Below are 18,589 nucleotides of genomic sequence, written 5' to 3' on the forward strand. Positions count from 1 at the left end.
GCCGCCGGGCTTCGGGACATCGTTCCGATGCCGGCGGCGGGGGGAGGCGTTCCTGCCCCACCGCCCGGCATCGGGACGATGCCCCGAAGCCGGGCGGCTGGGGGAGGTGTTCCTGCCCCACCGCCCGGCATCGGAACGATGCCCCGAAGCCGGGCGGCTGGGGGAGGCGTTCCTGCCCCACCGCCCGGCATCGGAACGATGCCCCGAAGCCGGGCGGCTGGGGGAGGCGTTCCTGCCCCACCGCCCGGCATCGGGACGATGCCCCGAAGCCGGGCGGCTGGGGGAGGCGTTCCTGCCCCGCCGCCCGGCATCGGGACGATGCCCCGAAGCCGGGCGGCGGGGGGAGGCTTTCCCGCCCGGCCGCCCGGCTTCGGGACATCGTTCCGATGCCGGGCGGCGGGGGGAAGCGTTCCTGCCCCACCGCCCGGCATCGGGACGATGCCCCGAAGCCGGGCGGCTGGGGGAGGCGTTCCTGCCCCACCGCCCGGCATCGGGACGATGCCCCGAAGCCGGGCGGCTGGGGGAGGCGTTCCTGCCCCACCGCCCGGCATCGGGACGATGCCCCGAAGCCGGGCGGCTGGGGGAGGCGTTCCTGCCCCGCCGCCCGGCATCGGGACGATGCCCCGAAGCCGGGCGGCGGGGGGAGGCTTTCCCGCCCGGCCGACCGGCTTCGGGACATCGTTCCGATGCCGGGCGGCGGGGGGAAGCGTTCCTGCCCCACCGCCCGGCATCGGAACGATGCTCCGAAGCCGGGCGGCGGGGGGAGGCTTCAAAAGCCGTCCGGGGGCTTTTAAATCGCCCCGGACAGTCCCGGGGCGATTTAAAAGCCCCCGGTTAGGCAGGCAGCCTTCAAAAGCCTGCCTTCAAAAGCCGTCCGGGATAGCGGGAAGCGCTTCCCTGCTATCCCGGACCGCTTTTAAAATGCTGGCGGTGGGGAGCAAAGCCTTTCGCCCCCGCCGGCCTTCCTGGACCTCTTCTGAAGTCCGGAGGGGGGGAAAAGGCTTTGCTCCCCACCGCCAGCATTTAAAAAAAGGTCCCCGAGATTTCCCTATGGGCTTTCGTCTTGCGATGCAAGCCCATAGGGAAAATCGTCTAGCGAAGCGTCGCAAAAACCGAAAAACCCTTTCGTCTTGCGGGTTTTTCGTCTTGCGAGGCATTCGTCTTGCGGGGCACCACTGTAAAAGAATACAGTACAAGAATTACAAGTCTCAGCCAGCTGAGTTTCCTGCAGAAAATATAAAAAAATCTAATTTGTAAAAACCCGTATCAAAACCTGCTCCTGCATTCCATATGCTGTTGGATCTGTGAGGACTGTTAGCATATTCTGGCAGAAAATATTGCAAGAGATAAGTAACAAGTTATAAACAGATCAATATTGTTTGCTTGTGCTTGTGAACATTTTTGCAGGCTATCTCTGCTGTGTTCAAGACGAGGTCCTGATTACTCCTCTGATCTTTGTGTCCTAAAACCTTAACCAGAACCTACTTTTTCAATCAGACAAGGATACAGGAATAAAGGACTGAGAAGCAACTTCATATCTTGGGATTTAAGCCAACGTCAGTCCTCCTCAGAGTAGACCCACTGAAATTCATAAATATACATTCATTCTAATGAGTCTACTCTGGCTATAACACAGTTGGATACAACCTTTGCTAAAAATCTGGGACAAACGGAGAAATTGGTACATCAGATTAATCTTATTCAGAAGTCTAGTTAAACTTGATGCTTTCTTCCTTGAATGGGGCACGTGCATTGCCTATGTGGAAGTGTGGTTTGAGGCAGTGGCTACAGAGTTGGATTAGCACAGGCTTCCTCAACCTGTGGCCCTCCAGATGTTTTGGCCTACAACTCCCATGATCCCTAGCTAACAGGACCAGTGGTCAGGGGTGATGGGAATTGTAGTCCAAAACATCTGGAGGGCCGAAGGTTGGGGATGCCTGGATTAGTACCAGGGGGCCCTGGTTCAAAAACCCACTCATGCATGAAGCTCAGTGGGTGACCTTGGGTCCAACACACTCTCTCCCCGATGAGCCTACCACAAAGGAGTGCTATGGGCCACTTTGAGCAACTTGGATGAAGGGTTGGAATAAAATAAGGAAAGAATGGATTTAAAAGTTAACAACGGACAATGATGGCTGCATTCGCACATCATGTTACGCCACAGATTGCTTTAACCATGGTTTGTTCAATGCGGCTCAGAACCTCCTATGTCAAGGACAACCCCTCCCCACATGCACTCACCCTGGCCCTGTGATCAGAGGGTGGCAACACGAGAACAAGTCTTTCCTGTGGTTGTGGAAAGCTCTCCCCAGTGAGGCTTGCCTGGTACCATCTTTGTCTGGTTTTATTGGTCAGGCAAACATGTGTGCTTTTTACCTGGACCGTTGGCCCTTAATTTGAAGGGTTTTAAGTATTTTTTGCCTCTATTAGTGGGGTAAAAATAATTTAATAATAATTTATTATTTCTACCCCAACCATCTGGCTGGGTTTCCCCAGCCCCAGGTAGGAAAAGACCTGCCTTGTATTTATATAGATATGTTTTTAAGGGTTTGTTATTGGTTCTGTGTACAGTAACTGGTCTTCAGGTTTGTATTGTGTTTATACCTCACTTTGGGTTATTTTTACAAGGTAAGCAACTTGTAAATGTAAATGTAAATAATAATATTGGCACAAGGACTGAAGCATTTGCAACCAAAAAATAAAAAAAAATTCTTCAAAATCTCTCGCTGTCAAGTCCATCGAGAGGAACAAGTCCAAAGAGGTGTTACAATTGGAAGGTCAGGGAGAGTTTCGCCAGGTTTCCCCGCACTGCCGCCTCCCTCTCACCTGTAAGTAGTGTGCTCTGTGCAAGATTCATGTGCCCTCACCACAATGAACACATGCTGAAAGTGTGAGCGGAACACCTTTGGCGTGAAGGGGAGCGCTCCAGGCTCCTGGAAGACGATGGTCACAATGTCATTCCCAATGTGCCGCTTCCTCAGCAGCTGCAGAAGATTGGGGGTGGGGGAGGAAAGGAAGGTTACCAGAGAAATGGGGAGCTGGAGACTTGGTACAGGCACTCTGTTCCGCCTCTGAATGGAGCGTTAAGAGGATGTGAATAAGTTCTGCTTGATTCTTCTCCAGTATGTGTGTGGTGGCTTCCCCCTCACTTACTTTTTATGGGGAATCTCTTGTTCCCCTGACCTAAGCAAAAATGCCCCCACATACCTGCTGGCGGTTGTTAGGGGTGTAGGGTAGCATGGTAGAGACATGGAACATGATCTCATAGTCCTGATACGTGGTATAGAGCGAGTGGGTCCCCGTGGAATCATCTGCAAAGAAGAGTGGCAGAGAGATTAGAAAAAACTTTCAGTGCAGCTGCTGCTAGCACCCACCAACCCAAAAGGTAGCTTTTTCAGAAAGGGTCTGTGTATGGCAGTCAGGTTCTGCATCCATAGCACTAACCAGAGGAGCAATGACTGCTGGGAGGAGCGGAAAGAGAAGAAACGCCATGGTGCATCTGCAGCAGCATAACCGGATGCCTTCACTTGCCCCAGCTGCAACAAAGCCTGTCTCTCCCAAAACTTGTCTCTCTACAGTCACAGCAGGCATGGCAACCTTCCAACTTCACGCCCCCCCCCCAAAAGCCATACTTCTCCATCGTCTTCCGAGACAGACAGAAGCCAGCCAACCAATTTTACTTAATAAATAAATGCATAGCTTTAACAGGAGAAGACAAAAAGAGCTAGGAACTTGACTACTAAGCCCTGCTCAGGCCTGGCATCAACATGCGGCATACAACTACCAGACTTTTATAAGACATCTGAAGGCAGCCCTGTTTAGGGAAGCTTTTAATGTTTAATAGATTATTGTATTTTAATATTCTGTTGGAAGCCGCCCAGAGTGGCTGGGGAAACCCAGCCAGATGGGTGGGGTATAAGTAATAAATTATTATTATTATGATGCTGCGGCAAATGCTGTGGGAGAAACAAGGCCCTTTGGGGGGGTGGAGGTTGATGTTGTGAACCCTTCCATCGTAGGCTCAGGTTCTATATATGTGTAAATAAACTATGCATCATAAAGCCACCATGGTCTCTGCTGCACCTCATTTCCAAAAGGAACCACAAACCCTGGGTAACTGCCTGAAATTTTTCACCGCTCAGAGACTGGGGTGGCATGCCACTGGGAAATTCAGGTGGTAGATGGGCACTGCATCCAGCTGCCCTCTAAGCAGTTTATATTTTATTACTGTTTACATTGCCTTTTTAAAAAAAAGTTTTAAGAAGTGGGGGAGAAGGACCAGGAGATCCAGGGTCTACTGCGGAAGACCCCATAGGCCACCCCCTAACCATGACCCTGTAAAACACACATACATTAATCACACTCCCGTTATACTTACTCTTGTTGTCTAGCTGGGCACGGTACTTGCCAAAGCCGAGCAGCCGGATGCGCTCACCCAAGAGGTCCAGGAATTCCTGGAAAGTTGGCCCTGCTTCCTCGTTGTTGTACATGTCTTCCTCGGAGCCCTGCCCTGCCCGGCAGTACAGCACCCCGACTTTCCGCTGGAAGCTGAGCTGCAGGGAGGGGGAAGTCCGGGATGGGTAGATTGAAGGGCAAGACCCGAACGAGAACCAATCAGAGGCTCTTTCAAAGCCTTCACTTTACTGGGTAGGTCTAATCCAGCATCCTGTTGCACACAGAATCACCAATCAGATTCCTTTTGCGATGCCCACAAGCAGGCCACAAAAGTGCTAGCCCTCTCCTGCTGCTGTTGCCCAGAACTAGTATTCAGAGTATTCAATGAGAGGCGCAACTGCAACAAAAAGCCCATCACGTAGTTGTCCCTGCCGGGTAGCTGGAGTAAAAGATCTTAACATATGTGTCTCAGTAGAAAATCTTAAAAGCCGCGTAGATTTATGTGGGACTTTAAAAGTACCTGAGGTCCCAAGCTGCATTGGGCTTTAAAAGTCAAAGTCAACACCGTAAATGGAAATGAACCGATAGCCATGCTCATTTGAGACAGGAAGATGGGGCTTCCAGATATTGTTGGACTACAACAACTCGCATAATTCTTGGCTGTTAGCTATGCTGGCTGGGGAACATGGGAGCTGGAGTCTAATAACATTGGGTGGGCTACAGGTTCCCCAGCCCTGCCTTACAGCTCTGCTGGATGTTCTTTGATGGTTGCCTTCTGATATTTAAATTATTATTTTTAAATACAAATGATACAAATCTAGCCGCTCAAGGAAGAAACTGATTGTCTAGATCCATTTCAATTGGGGTTTAGGCCCAGTTTTGGCCCAGAACCTGCCTTGGTCACCCTGTACAATGACCTCAGTTGGGAGAGAAACATGGGTCATGTGTCTCTGTTTATTCTCTTCAACCTCTCAGCGGCTTTCAATACCATTGTTTCCTTCTGGAGTTAGGACCGTGTGGCACTGCTTTGAGGTAGTTCCAGTTCTACTTGGATTGATGTTTCCGGTGAGCACACCTTCCCATTTTTTCTCGCAAGATCTTGGCAGCCATTTTGGGTGCTGCGACTTCACGCGCTCTCGCGTTTTTGGGCACTACACAAGATTTGCCCCCCTCCAAAAAACTGCTTGGGGGGGCAAGAGCGAGAGTCACATGACTTGCCCAGAAGCCATCCCAGAAGATGCATGTCCCAGTTTTGCATCAGAAAAAGTTGGAAGGTCTGAGAGTGTTGCTTAGGGAGTGTTCTTCAGCCCATGGAGCCTTCAATGTGAGGTTCCTCGGGATTCGATTTTATTCCTTGGTTGACATCTGATGCCCTTTTAAATGTGTTGCGGGATTATTGGTTTGTTTTTGTTCTTATGTTTACTGTGTATTTTGTGTTTTTTATACACTCGTACCTCGGCTCCCAAACACCTAAGGAGTCGAATGTTCCGGCTCCCGAACGATCAAAAACCAGAAGTGAGTGTTCCAGTTTTTGAATGTTCTTTTGGAACCCAAACGTCGGATGGGGCTTCTGTGGCTTCCAGTTGGCTGCAGAAACTGTTCTTTGGAAGTTGAACGGACTTCCGGAACGGATTCTGTTTGACTTCCGAGGTACGACTGTATTGCAAATTTATGTTGTGAACCGTTCTGAGATCTACGGATGAAGGGCAGTATAAAAACAAATAAACAACGGCCTTGAAGGTAGTTCTAAGACATAACAGGGTGGGGAATATGCGTTTTGAATGAAACAGCCTTACCCCTTGTTCATCCAACTTGAGCAAGGTCTCTGGGACCTTTGGGGAACTAGAGGCCAGGCGGAGACACTGCAGGTTGAGCTCTGGCATGATGTGTTCCAGCAACTTCTTGGGAGGGATGCCCCGTGGGGCAGTGTGGCGGGCCGAAAGGGGAAGAGCATCCTCCAGAATAGATCCCCGCAGAGTCCGGAGCTGGGAGGAAAATAACAGCTGTCAAGGGGACAGGAGGAGGATCACACCAGGGGGACTCCCCTCCGCGTAAGGCCATGACACCACTCAGTGTGGCCTAGTGGCTAGGATGTTGGGGTGGGGCTTGAGAAAAGCTAGGGTTAAGTCCCACCTTTGCCACAGACTCTCTTTCAGGCCATATTTACACCATAAAGTGGTATAATGCCACTTCAAACAGACATGTAGTTTGTCAAGAGTGCTGAGAATTGTTAGGAGACTCCTTATTCACTTCACAGCTCTACAGTTCCCAGAGTGCTTTAAAAATTAACCCGTTCACAGAGGATTCTGGGAATTGTAGGTCTGTGAGGAGAATAGGGGGTCTCCAAACAACTCTCAACACCCGTAACAAACTACAGTTCCCAGGTTTCCCAGCCATGGCTGTTTAAAGTGGAATCCTAGTGCTTTAAACATCTGGTGTGAATGTGGTGGCTGTCATCTGCTCTGGGCTGGTGTCAGTTCTCCTGGGGCGGTGTCTTTCTCCAAGAAAGAAGAATCTGCATAGACAGAACTACATTATACAAACCATAAATTTAAGAATGGGTGACTGGGCTTCCACTAAACCCTTCCTCCCTCCCCATCTTGTTTTCCTTGTGTGCTGTGTATTTTAGAGCATAAACCTGATAGCAGAGACAGTTGTCATGGCTGATTTTTGGTAAGCCAATTTAGCTGGCAGTTTGGGATAAAAAAACACATGAACAGCTATTGCGGCATGTCTTGAGAACCCACCTGACTTGTGCGGATTATAAGGCGGTAATTGTACTGGGGTCCAGCGCTGCCCTCTTTCTCCTCACGCCGTAGTGACACAGCCACAGAGCCCAGCTTATCATCCACCCCGAAGTAATTCTGGTGCTCTGTGTGGAGAGAAGCGAGGAACCTGCCTTGAGGACAGCTTGCAAACAAAGCCAACCAGAGACTCTGAAAACAAGGAACCTCGCAGCAAAGATGGCCAGCAGGAGGCCTACACTTGCCCCACACCCAGCGGTCCATTTTTGCCCTCAGCCACTCTGAACACCAAGGGTGAGAAGATGGTCCATTGGGGTCTAGTGGAAGACCTCTGTATGATTCAGGAGATCAGCAAAGTTTTCCGACTCCCAATTATAACAGGGGAAACCATTTTCTCCATTTGAACAAGGCCGCTGGAATGAGGTACACTAGCCAGGAGTGGGTGATGGTGGGAAACGAGATTGAGCTCTGTTTTCAAGTATTGGACACAAAGTCCTTGGCTTGGAATGTGCAGAGGCACCCTCTTCTCAACTACATAATTCTAACTTTCTAATCTTTTGTTCCTGGGTCTGGGTCTGGGCTGGTAGATTGTGGGGTTGATCTGAGAAGGCTGAGGCCAGACCATTCTTCCTTGTACAGCAGGCTTCATCAATCTAGGGAGGCCTCCAATTTTTTTCAGACTAAAACTCCCATCAGCCACACAGCAGCTGGTTGGGAGAGGCTGCTGTGCACCAGGAAAGGAGAAAAAGGTAGCCCATCACTCCCAAACTGGGATTTTGTTTTCTCTCAATCTCTAACTTGCGTCCAGTCACACCTATTCAGGGCAGGTAAAACCACGTTTTAGGAACATGACTTTGAAGCGGCTCTGCCCTGCCCCTTGCAAGGGACACTAGGTTCCAAAATTTCCCTTGTTTCCAGATGCCTTCACCAGCACTGCAATCCTCTTAAGCTTCAGAGTAAACACACCACTTGCTGTCCATTGTTTTGGTCTCCTTTTTAAGCCATATAAATGCATTTCAACACACCTAAGAGCCACTCAATTTAATGCGCAGGACTGTTGTTGGAATGGATCTAAAGGGGGCTGAATGTTTTCAATAAAGCTATCTCTGTTGGAAAAAGAACGAATGATCTATTGCTGTTTCAGAATCATTAACGAAGAGATTGCATGCATTGAATAATACAAATGCTGCAGACAATTTTGTTGAAATATGGCATCCTTTTATAAAATACTTTACTGATAACCCTGAAGAATGGCAAGTACCAAAATCAGAGATTGGACTTCGGCAAATTTTAACTAGATTGATCCCTCCTGAAGGGGGGAAGAGTTGGGGTTTTGTTTTTGTATTCCCCCCTTTTGTAATGGTTATATATTGGGAATTAATACAGTTAAATTAATAATAAAAAATAAAGGCAACTCCGACAAAGGACCGACGGTTGCATAAACTAATAGAATTTGCGGAATGAACAAGTTTTACGGCCAAAATAAGAAACTGGAATGAGGAAAAAGTAAGGCGAGGGATTGTTTTGGAGAATATTTAAAAAGAGATGGTATCATGGTTTAATATCCAGGTGGGGTGAACTCAGGACCAGCAGTGGACAAGATAAATGAACAGAGATGAAGAAAAAGGATGGAAGTCTACTGGGGATGCAGCCATCCAAAGAATATGAACTAGAATGTCAGTGAAGGAAGCCAATACAGACTGGGAACGTAAATTCATGTATATAAATGAGTGCAACTTTAAATTTGAAAATGCATAAATAAAGTTATTTTAAAAAATTTAAATTAAAGCTATGCATCATGCAAAAAGGAAGCAAGAGGAGGCAAAATAATGGTCCAGGAATTGGAATTCTAGTTTTAAGAGAAAGAAAAATGTCTCCCTAGCCAGGTTTTCCATACTGCACATTCTCCGTATACCCATCTATTGTGTCCCACACAACCCCCCACTAGCCTTTTTGCTTTTTCCTCACTTCAACCCCTGCTCCATCTCACCCTGCCAGCAGCCGCTCACCCTTGCCGTAGAAATGCTTCCGATAATAGCAGGCTCCGAGGTCGGCGTACTCAATGGCATGGCTTGTCCGGCTGGTCCTCTGCCCGTAGCTCTCCCGGGGCTCCTCCAGCACAGAAACCGCCATGTTGGGGCAGTGAAACCCCGCAAGGGAGCCCCGATGCTGGCCGATCCCCCACTCAGCCTCGCCCCCAGCCTCCATGCGGAAGTTGGGGCAGCTGAGCACCAGGGGCCCGTCCTTGTCCTCGCTCCCCTCTCCCTCAAAGGGGGGCGCCAGGTCCACTTGGCAGCGTTCCCGTTCTGATGCAGCCGATGCTCCGGTGGTGACATTGCCAGGCTTCTCCGCCTCTCGGGTGGCCTCGCCCGGCTCGAAGAGGATGCTCTGGACGTCGTAGTGGGCCAAGTGGCGACCCCATACTGGCACAGGCGCCTCAGAAGGCACAGGGTCCCCGGCCGGCGCACCGTCCGCCTCGGTCTCCCACACTTCGTTGGCCGCCAGTCCCAGCAGAAGCAGGGGGTCGCGGAAGCGCCGTGCTGTGGGGCTGCCGGCCCGTGGCTCTTCGTGGCTGTGTGCCCGGGCCCGAGGGGGCGCGGGGCACTTTGTGGATGTGTTGGGGCTGCTGCTGATGCGCTGAAGGCCAACTCCAGCGGCAGGTGGCACAGCGGGCAAGGGAGAGCCGGGGGCGGCAGAGGCAGGGGCCAGCTCCCCTTCGCTGAGTGTCACGTCGCTGTTGCTGCGATGCATGAGGTAGCTACGCCTTGGGGACCTCAGTGGAGGGCCACACTGCCCCGCAAGGGGGCCCTCAGCCGCCTGGGGCTTGGGGGCCCGGAAGGTGTCGAAAGAGAGGGACGTGAGAGGCGGTCGGTTCCAGTGGCTTCGGGTCTTGCGGATGAAGAGGTCGTCTGACTGCATTGCCTCCAGGCGCCCACAGACCTATCCCCTCGCGCTGGCCCAGGCACCCAAAGGACCACGGGGGAATCTGGATCCTACCCAACTGGAGAAAGGAAAAACCAACACCAATCCCACTTCCCCAGGTGCGTCAGCAAATCAGGTTGTCAGCATGTAACAGGCCGCAGTCTCTTTGGCGGAAGAGGTCAATGCCCCGCCCATGGGGAGGGGCTTCCAAACACGCTTAAAAGGGATCTAGTCCTGCTGGGGTGATCCAAGTAGCTCCTCAGCAAACAGGCTCCATGCAGAGGCGAGGGTCAGCACACAGCAGTCGGGTGGGCAGGGGTGCCAGGCATCACCTCGCCACGGCAAAGCTGTCTAGCCATTTTGAGGGCTGTTTACTGCAATGGGAAAAAAGAGACACAGGAGAGAGGGAAGAAGGCAGGTTAAAAAGATCTGCTTTGAGCCAAACACGCCGGGTTTATGGAGCTGGAATTCAAGCCTGCTGTGATATCCACATTTCTTGCTTTGGAGACCTTGCCAAACTTTCCCAGGTGGGGTACAAGCATTGGGCCCAGGAGGCCTGAAAGATTGTACTTCCCTTCACAAACCTACCCAGGTGTCAAGATCCTCAGGTGAGCACCTTCTCTTGTTCCTGTCAACCTCAGAGCCACAGTTGGTGGTGACACCAAAGAGAGTCTATTCTCTGGCTGCTCCCACATTGTGGGATTTCCTCCCAAGAGAGGCTAGACTGGCTCCCTCTTTGTTATCCTTCTGCAGGCAAGCCCAAACCTTCCTATTCAGACAGGCCTTTGGAAATTAAGGTGCAGACGATGCAGACAGAATCATAGAAACGCAGAGTTGGAAGGGACCCTAAGGGTCATCAAGTCCAACCCCCTGCAAAGCAGGAATCTCAGCTGAAGCATCCATGAAACATACCCATCCAGCCTTAAAAATCTCCACGGAAGGAGAGTCCACAACTTCCCGAGAGAGACTGTTATACAGCTCTTACTGTCAGAAAGTTTTTTCATATGTTTAGTTGGAATCTGCTTTCCTGCAATCTCCTTTCTGATCACTGGGCTTTCAAGTACCTAGCAACACCTCTGAACCTGACTATAACCACGGCATCTGGGATTCCTGGGGAGGAGGAGAAGCTCCCCGCTTCAAACTTTGCATAGCACCTGGAATAAAGTGGTTCCTCTACCCAAGAGTTCAGCTTCCCAACCCAGCATCAAACGATGCTCTTCTCTCTGCATATACCCAGAAACACTCTCACCTGTGCTCCGGACCTGCGCTTTTGTCAAGCCCCAGTATTAAAGCAAAAACAGGGCTCCATTTGCTCCACACCCCATGTAGGATAAAATCCCTGCTGTCAAGAGCCGATTAGCCTAGTTGTTTGACAGAGCATCCTCCCCACCCCACCCCCAAGGGCTGTCACTCCCAATCACCATCGGAGGAACTGGTGCCCAGCTGTCCCTTACCCTGTGCAGATGGCACAGCCCAACAAGCCCTGCACCCAGCCAGGGGCCTGTTTCTTGGAGGAACCGGCCAGCTTGGGGCAGGGATGGAAGATTTGGTGGGAGAGCTGGAAGGCAGTGGCATCTGAACCTGGGTGCAAAGCAGGTCCCCCTGCCCACTGCCTTGCAGCAGGCCCTGTCCCAGACTCCGAGGAAAGCAAAAATAACAGCATATCTAGCCTTGGTCCTGCATGCACTTTGCACAATCACTAACCCCGTTTAACTCACTTCCACGTTCGCCCCAAAATAAACTATACACTGATTGGAAGCCGGGCGGGGGAAGGCAACAACCTGCCTCTGACCCTGGTGGGGAGGACAAGTCACGCTGCGGTGACATGTAATGGCAACTCTTAAGCGAGCAGCCCAGAGGCCAGAGGCACACGCTCCACTTCAGCACCACAAGCAGGAGGAAGTGGAAGAAGACCAAACTTCTGCAAACGATCAAAGCACAGGCATGGCTTCTTGTCATCAAGGCGTGAGGAGGAAGATTAGGGGGAAGAACTGTGTCTGGTGGACAGACAGAAGCAAGTGGCATTCGCCCAGGGAGGGAAATTTTGCAGGAACTCGAATTGGGGGGGGGGAGCCTTTTCAAGCCACATCGACTACAGCTTGCAACCCACTTTTGCACTCTGTGCTCCTATATATCGCCCAGAACTGGTATGAGGAGCAGACCGCAATGTCGGTTTCCCTCAGCAGTATATCGCTGGTGAAACAGCAACCGTTCCTGAGTCCCTCTGCTAGCCGTGTCTGCTGGGGGGGCGGGGGTCAAGAGTTCCTTCCTCCAGGGGCACGGCTAGCAGATGGACTCAGGAGCAGTGGCAGTTTCACCAGTGATATATCGCTGAGTGAAACCACTATTGCACTCTTCCATCGTATGATTCAGAGGGAGAAACAAGCTGCCCGGACCCAGGGTTGCAGTTTTGCGAAACAATTCGACTGTAACCTATTGCTTAGCAATAAACAACAATGGACTCCTAACTCCTCTTGCTTCTGAGTTTTATTGGCGTAAACTCAGAAGATAAGCCATTTTTGGCTCACAACAAAACTGCCATTGCACTCTTCCATCATACAATGCAGAGGGAGAAACAAGCTGCATCAGTGAGGCGCTGATACAGCTTGTCCCTCCTTCTGCATCTTTAAACTGCTCAACTGAGGCGTGTGCAGCTGCCCTTACCTCAGCCAAGCTGTTGAAGAAGCCCCCAGCCCAGTGCTGGCCCCCGTGAACTGGTGGCGGGGTGGGGGCTCTGTAAAACTGCTCAGCTGAGAGGAACACAGTTGGCACTCTCCACAGCAAGCAGTTGAAGGAGCCCCGATGCCCATTTGCTGGTGGCTGTCTCAGCTAGGGAGGGGGAATCTTCCAGACCCCCAGCTTTGCTGCACAAACAAGCTGCGTTGCCCCAGCCCGTGAGTGCCAGGGTGAAACCGCCTCAGTTCCTGAGGTGAGAGCTGGGGCAGTTTTACCAGGTTCCTCGCAGGCCGAGGCCAATCCCGCTTATTTTTTCAACATTGTGGTATATCGCCAAACCGCAATGTTCAGCTGGCGATACACAGCAATGTTGAAAAGCTGATATTGCCCAGTCCTACTCCTGAGTAGCTTCAAACTCCGCTCTGCTGTCCTTCTCTAGGCAGCACATCTTTTACATGGTTTCCCTCCTTTATCACACACAAATAGAGTTATAGGTACATTTGTTCATGCCACACCGTGCTGAAGCATCACTCACTCCGAAGTGTGATGTAGTGTTTAGAGAGTGCCAGACATGGGCCACGTTCACACCATAAACTTAAAGCACTACGATACCACTACTAAACAGTCCATAGGAAACCTTGGATCTGTAGTTATCTAAAGGGTGCTGAGAGTTGTTAGGAAAGGCCTGTTCCCCTCACAGAGCCACAATTGTCAAAAGCGGTTTAACAATTGATCCCTCGTCACTATAGGGGTCTCCTAGCAACTCTCAGCACCCTTAACAAACAACACCTCCCAGAATTCTTTGGGGGAAGCCATAACTTTTTAAAGTGGTACCACAGGACTTTAAATGCATGGCAGGAATGTAGCCAAAGACTGGGCAGGCCCAGATTCAAATCCTTAATCGAGTGCAAGGGCTGCTGGGGGTGAGCTGGAACAGTCACTCCCAACCTAACCCACCTCACAGGGTTGTTGCAATGAGAAAGATGGGATTGGGACTGGTGGGTGGGGAAGACACCCACCACCATGTACCATCCTGAGCTGCAAAGGTGGGAAAAGAAGATGTTGGGGTGGGGGACGAATTAATAAAATATTTTGAGAACAACACAGCATAACGGATGTGTCTAGGACTGAGGAGTCTCGGGTTCAAATCCTCCCTCAGCCATGGAACTCTCACTGGCCCAGCCTCTTGCTCTCAGACTAGGCTACTTCACAAAATTGTTGTGAGGATTAAAACAAGGGAAGGGAGAACTGAGCCGTCTTGAACTCCTTATTTATACACAAACAAATACATACATACATTTATAAAGTGAGAGATATTTCTACCAAGGAGGGTAAGCTGGGGGGCTGAAATGCTGGTCAGGTCCCTGTTATTATTGTTGTTGCTGCTGCTGTTGTTGTTTCCCTAGTGGGCATTTTTAGAAAGCAAAAGAGTTTCTGATAAGATCCAGCCAAGATGAGAAATGTTCTAAAATGGAAATTCTTATGCATGGGGAAATTTCACAGCGGGCAGCGGGAGAATACATGCAAAGAGAAAGCGAGAAAACCTGTATCACACCTCAGCGTGGGTGCAAAGGAGAGAACTGATGAAGCGTCAGCAAGCGATTCTAACAAGTCATGCTGATTTTTGCACCCCCCACACCTGTAAACCAAATGAAAAAACTACTTTGGGCTCAAACACACATTGATTCCCCCCCCCCAAATGTGCTCTTTTTATTCCACATAAACAGAATTCAACACAGTCATGTCCACATCATACATTTAAATCACATTTATGGCACATCTAACAGTCATGGCTTCCCCAAAGAACCCTGGAAATTATAGTGTCCCCCCCCCCAAGCTACAATTCCCTGCACCCTTAGCAAACTGCAATTCCCAGGATTCAGAGGAACTCAAAAAATGGAGGACCTGTGAGTTTCCAGGATGTGTGGATTGTTGAGGTGTCAGTTGAGAAATTCAGCATGGAACTGAAGGATGTGTTTATGAAGAGGGAATTAACCTTGCTCAAGCCCTGAAGAACTTGCACATTATAGTCAGTATCTTGGAGGAGCAAGTAAGATGGGGGGAAATGAGTGCCACAATCTTAAAAAATGAAAACACTCCCCTGTTGGTACTACACAGGGATACTTCCAGAGAAAAGGAAAGGAAAGGGGGAAAGATAAGCTTTTCCTTCCCCAGTGTCCAGAAACTTCTTCTCCTCCTCCTCTAGGGCCATCTCTACCCATATGAACCTACCCTGAGAGCATCCTCCAAGGCCCTTCTTTGTGTGCCTTCTCCATGAGAGGTCCGGAGGGTGACAACATGAGAATGGGCCTTTTCTACAGTAGCTCCCCATGTGTGGAACACTCTCCCCAGAGAGGCTTGCCTGGTGCCTTTATTATACATCTTTAGGTGTCAGGTGAAAACGTTCTTCTTTAACCAGGCCTTTGGCTAAGTAACATCTGATGCTATTTAAATACGTCGTGGAAGTGGGGATTACTGGGGATTTTTTTGTTCTTATTCTTATTATGTATTTTGTGTTTGTTATATTGGAATTTTACGTTGTGAACTGCCCGAGATCTATGAGTATAGGACAGTATACAAATAAGGATAATAGTAACCATCTATTAAATGTTCAGGTTCAGGACTTGGAACACAAAACCTGAGTCCTCTTGCACAATGTAGACATAGGAAGTTGCCTTAAGCCAGGTCAGACTATCTAGTCAAGTAACTAACTACTCTTGACGGGCAGCAGCTCTCTCAGGCAGGGACCAGGCCCAGACCAGTGGGGGGGCATATGGGCCATTTGGCCCGGGCCTCCGATTCCAAAGGGGGCCTCAGTCAACATATTCACAATTGCAGGGGATACACTGGGGCAAACTTACTTATTTATAAGACTTCAGTTATCCCCAGGGTAAAAAAAAAGGGGGCACATTATCTACCTGGCCTGGGCCTCTGCCAGGCTCTGCAAAGCCCTGGCAGGGACCCCAATTTCATCAACTGCTACCTGCTCTGTGGCCGTCCAGATGTTGCAGGATAACCACTCCCACCATCCCAAACCACTGTCCCTACTGACTGCAGCTAATGGGAGCTGGGAGTTCAACATCATTTGGAGGGCCACAGTTTCCCCATTCCCACCTTAGCAGCTGGAGATGCATGGCAGCATTTTGTTACAGGTTCTGACTGCAGAACAAGGCCCACAAACTTGGGAGGAACGTCTAATACAGGTGCCTGCCGAAAGGCAGCACCCTCTGCCCACCCACCATCCAGGTAATGAATTACTGTTTTCCTCTCCCCTTTCGCGCACTTTTCCTGCTTCTGTCTCATTTCCCAGACCTTGGAATCTCTGTAGTTTGTGCTCCCTTTTATCCTAGCAACCAGGGTGCCTCTTTCCTGTGGTGGGCTTGTCAGAGATCAGGTACTCCCTAGAAGTTACTTTCTGAAAATACTACTAAGTGTGGGTGAATGTTAAACCCACCAACCTCCTCAATGGTAAACACAAAATGTGAGAACTCTGTATTTTTCTTGCCGTGCAGGACAAGGCACTCACTGGAGAGTTAACTTGCTGTACAACGGTATACATACCTACTCAGAACCGGTGTATGTCTCTTTGTTTTTAGCAGGGCTTTCTGCCAGATAAATGGCCACAGAATTGCAGCCTAGGCTTTTATTTAGGGTTGGCACTGGGGGAAAGCAGGTTTCTTGTGCCTTTGTGTGCTGTATGACAGTCAAAAATTAAGCAGGTTAAACTTTTTCTACTATGGAAATACAATTATGGGGGAAGCTTTACCTGTCCACATTCTGTCTGTCAAGCATTTCATTAGGTGTGGGGCCACTGGTTTATTTTTGGGCCCTCCACCCCGCCTGCAAAAAAGGGCATCCGTTTGTGTATGACACAAAGAATGTACAAATTTTGTGCAAATCCACCCATTTTTGTGAGTGGGTTGGGGTGTGCATGTGTGCAACCCACATATAGTGTACTGGACCCATAAAATCCTGCTGGCTCTGCTGCTCACATCCCAAAGATCCCAAACAGAGCAATGCAAGAGACTTTGGAAAAAAGAATCTGACAAGCAAACTGCCCTGGACGCATTAAGCAAGCAAACCGCAAGACCTGCTGCCAATCAGGATCAAACCCAACCGCAGGAAATTATACCAGGGCAAACTTAACTGGGTACAAATAAAAACGTCCCCCTCCCCAATGTTCCCAGCACACCTTAGGCTCCAGCCAGTTGCCCCACAAACGGAGGCGAGGGGAGTTGCCATCTTAGGGCTGCCGAGAGAAGGAAAAGTTTGCTTTCCGAGGAAGGAAGCAAACATGAGGCAGAAGGCTAAAGTCATTCAGCGGCGGCTGACCCGATGGCAGGCATGGGGTGGGGGGAGAGGCAGGAAAAAGAAGGCTGGAGAGCCATGGAAGGAAAGAGGAAGATGTCGATGATAACAGGAAATAGGCACCCCCACCCCCACCAACATGCCAAGGGACACAATAAAGCATTTGGGAGGAAGGCAAAAGGAAGGGTCCTTGGGCAAAGAGCCCAGTCATTTCGGCGAGGCCTTGTCCATTTCAAATGCACGGAAGCGCCCCCTTTTTACCTCCCCGTTTCCCTCCCCCCATTGCAAAACAACCCCGTCGTGCACCCCCCGATCCCTTCCCGAATAATGGTCGCCCCTCACCCTGCCAGAGAACCGGTATCTTTTTTGGAGGGGGGGAGGTAGCGGTCCGCAGTGGCCTGACAGCGCTGGCGCGGTGACTCACTTCCTGTAGCGCAGGAAGTGTGGCGCAAGCAGGAGACCAGACTCTTCCCCCCAAACACACGGCAGCTCGGCTACAGCTGCTTTTGTGTTTCTTCCTCTTCTCTACCCCCCTCCGCCCCCAATCCTTCAAACACACACAGCAACTCTCTCACGTAACTTCCTCAGGAAAGAGCTGGGCCTTAGCTGCAGATCTGCCCCCCCCCCCATCACCAAACACACACAAAGTGGTGAGTGCGGGTTCCTCACTAGAAAGATCCGTACTGGGCCTTAGCACACATTGCAGGCCTGAGTCCCAGTCCCCCCAAATATAACAGGATTCTGGAGGGTTTCCCCATCCTACTTAAAAGGAAAAACTCGTTGGCTTCCTTTCTTGCATCCCATAAAAATGGGATCCACTGTGGATGGGGGAGGGGAGGGGAAATTATGTCCGGGTCCCAACTGTGTGGCCTGGCTTCCTATCAGACCCACGTCCTGCAACCCAGTCTCCTACTCCTCTCTCTCTCTCTCTCTGGGTCTGCTCTGATAAGGCCAAAGCGTCCCTTTGCAGCTGGATTTCCAGGAGCAATGAATAGGGGGCTTTCTCCTTCTGCCAGGCTGGAGGTGGAGGGGGCAGGGAAAGGCCACAGAGTGCCATTTGGGCTGCATCAGCCACCAGCCGGCCTGGCAATGCGGACAGGGAGGCATTGAGAAAGCGCTGGCAACACAAGGGGAGTGGCCTGCCACTCAGGAGGCCCCCTTTTGCGGTGGGAGGGGAAGGCTTCAAGTCCCCACCCCTCTCTCGCCTTTGTACATCTAGCACTGTTTGGAGGGGAACCTTTTCAGTTGTGCAGGCCAGATCCTTACCAGATCTCAGCCACACGAGCCAAATCCCACAAGTGGGTGGGATGTCCACCTGCCAACTGCCTGGCGTCACTATCCCCTCAGGTGATTGGGTACTTTGAAGTCCCAAAGCTGGGACTTCAAAGCTTGATGCCAGGTTTGTGAGAAGCCCTACACAGTACACAGTGCTTTAAAACAGCGAATGCTTCAGTTTTACTGCCCAACAGCTTTCTGCAAACGAACTTTGCACGGGAGCTTGCTAGCAAAGCTCTTCCAGCACACTTTGGGTTTTCATTGCCAAG

The 18,589-nt window shown here is 50.5% G+C and overlaps 1 protein-coding gene across 6 annotated transcripts in view; it reads right to left on the reverse strand.

Moving 5' to 3' along the window:
* The window catches only part of SIPA1 (signal-induced proliferation-associated 1), a 37,990-nt gene that overhangs the window by 12,858 nt on the left and 6,543 nt on the right, over positions 1–18,589 (reverse strand). The window contains exons 1-7 of one of the 6 annotated variants that reach the window (XM_081892249.1): positions 17,388–17,559; positions 9,149–10,435; positions 7,143–7,267; positions 6,192–6,380; positions 4,379–4,553; positions 3,208–3,311; positions 2,827–2,984 (exon numbers count right to left, since the gene is read on the reverse strand). In XM_081892249.1, the coding sequence (XP_081748375.1) occupies positions 2,827–2,984; positions 3,208–3,311; positions 4,379–4,553; positions 6,192–6,380; positions 7,143–7,267; positions 9,149–10,058 (1,661 nt within the window). In that variant the 5' untranslated portion in view covers positions 10,059–10,435; positions 17,388–17,559. The other 5 variants (XM_081892250.1, XM_081892246.1, XM_081892248.1 and 2 more) reach the window with 5 other exon arrangements.

Source organism: Podarcis melisellensis, assembly GCF_964234715.1.
Source record: "Podarcis melisellensis genome assembly, chromosome: 16".
NCBI lineage: Eukaryota > Metazoa > Chordata > Lepidosauria > Squamata > Lacertidae > Podarcis > Podarcis melisellensis.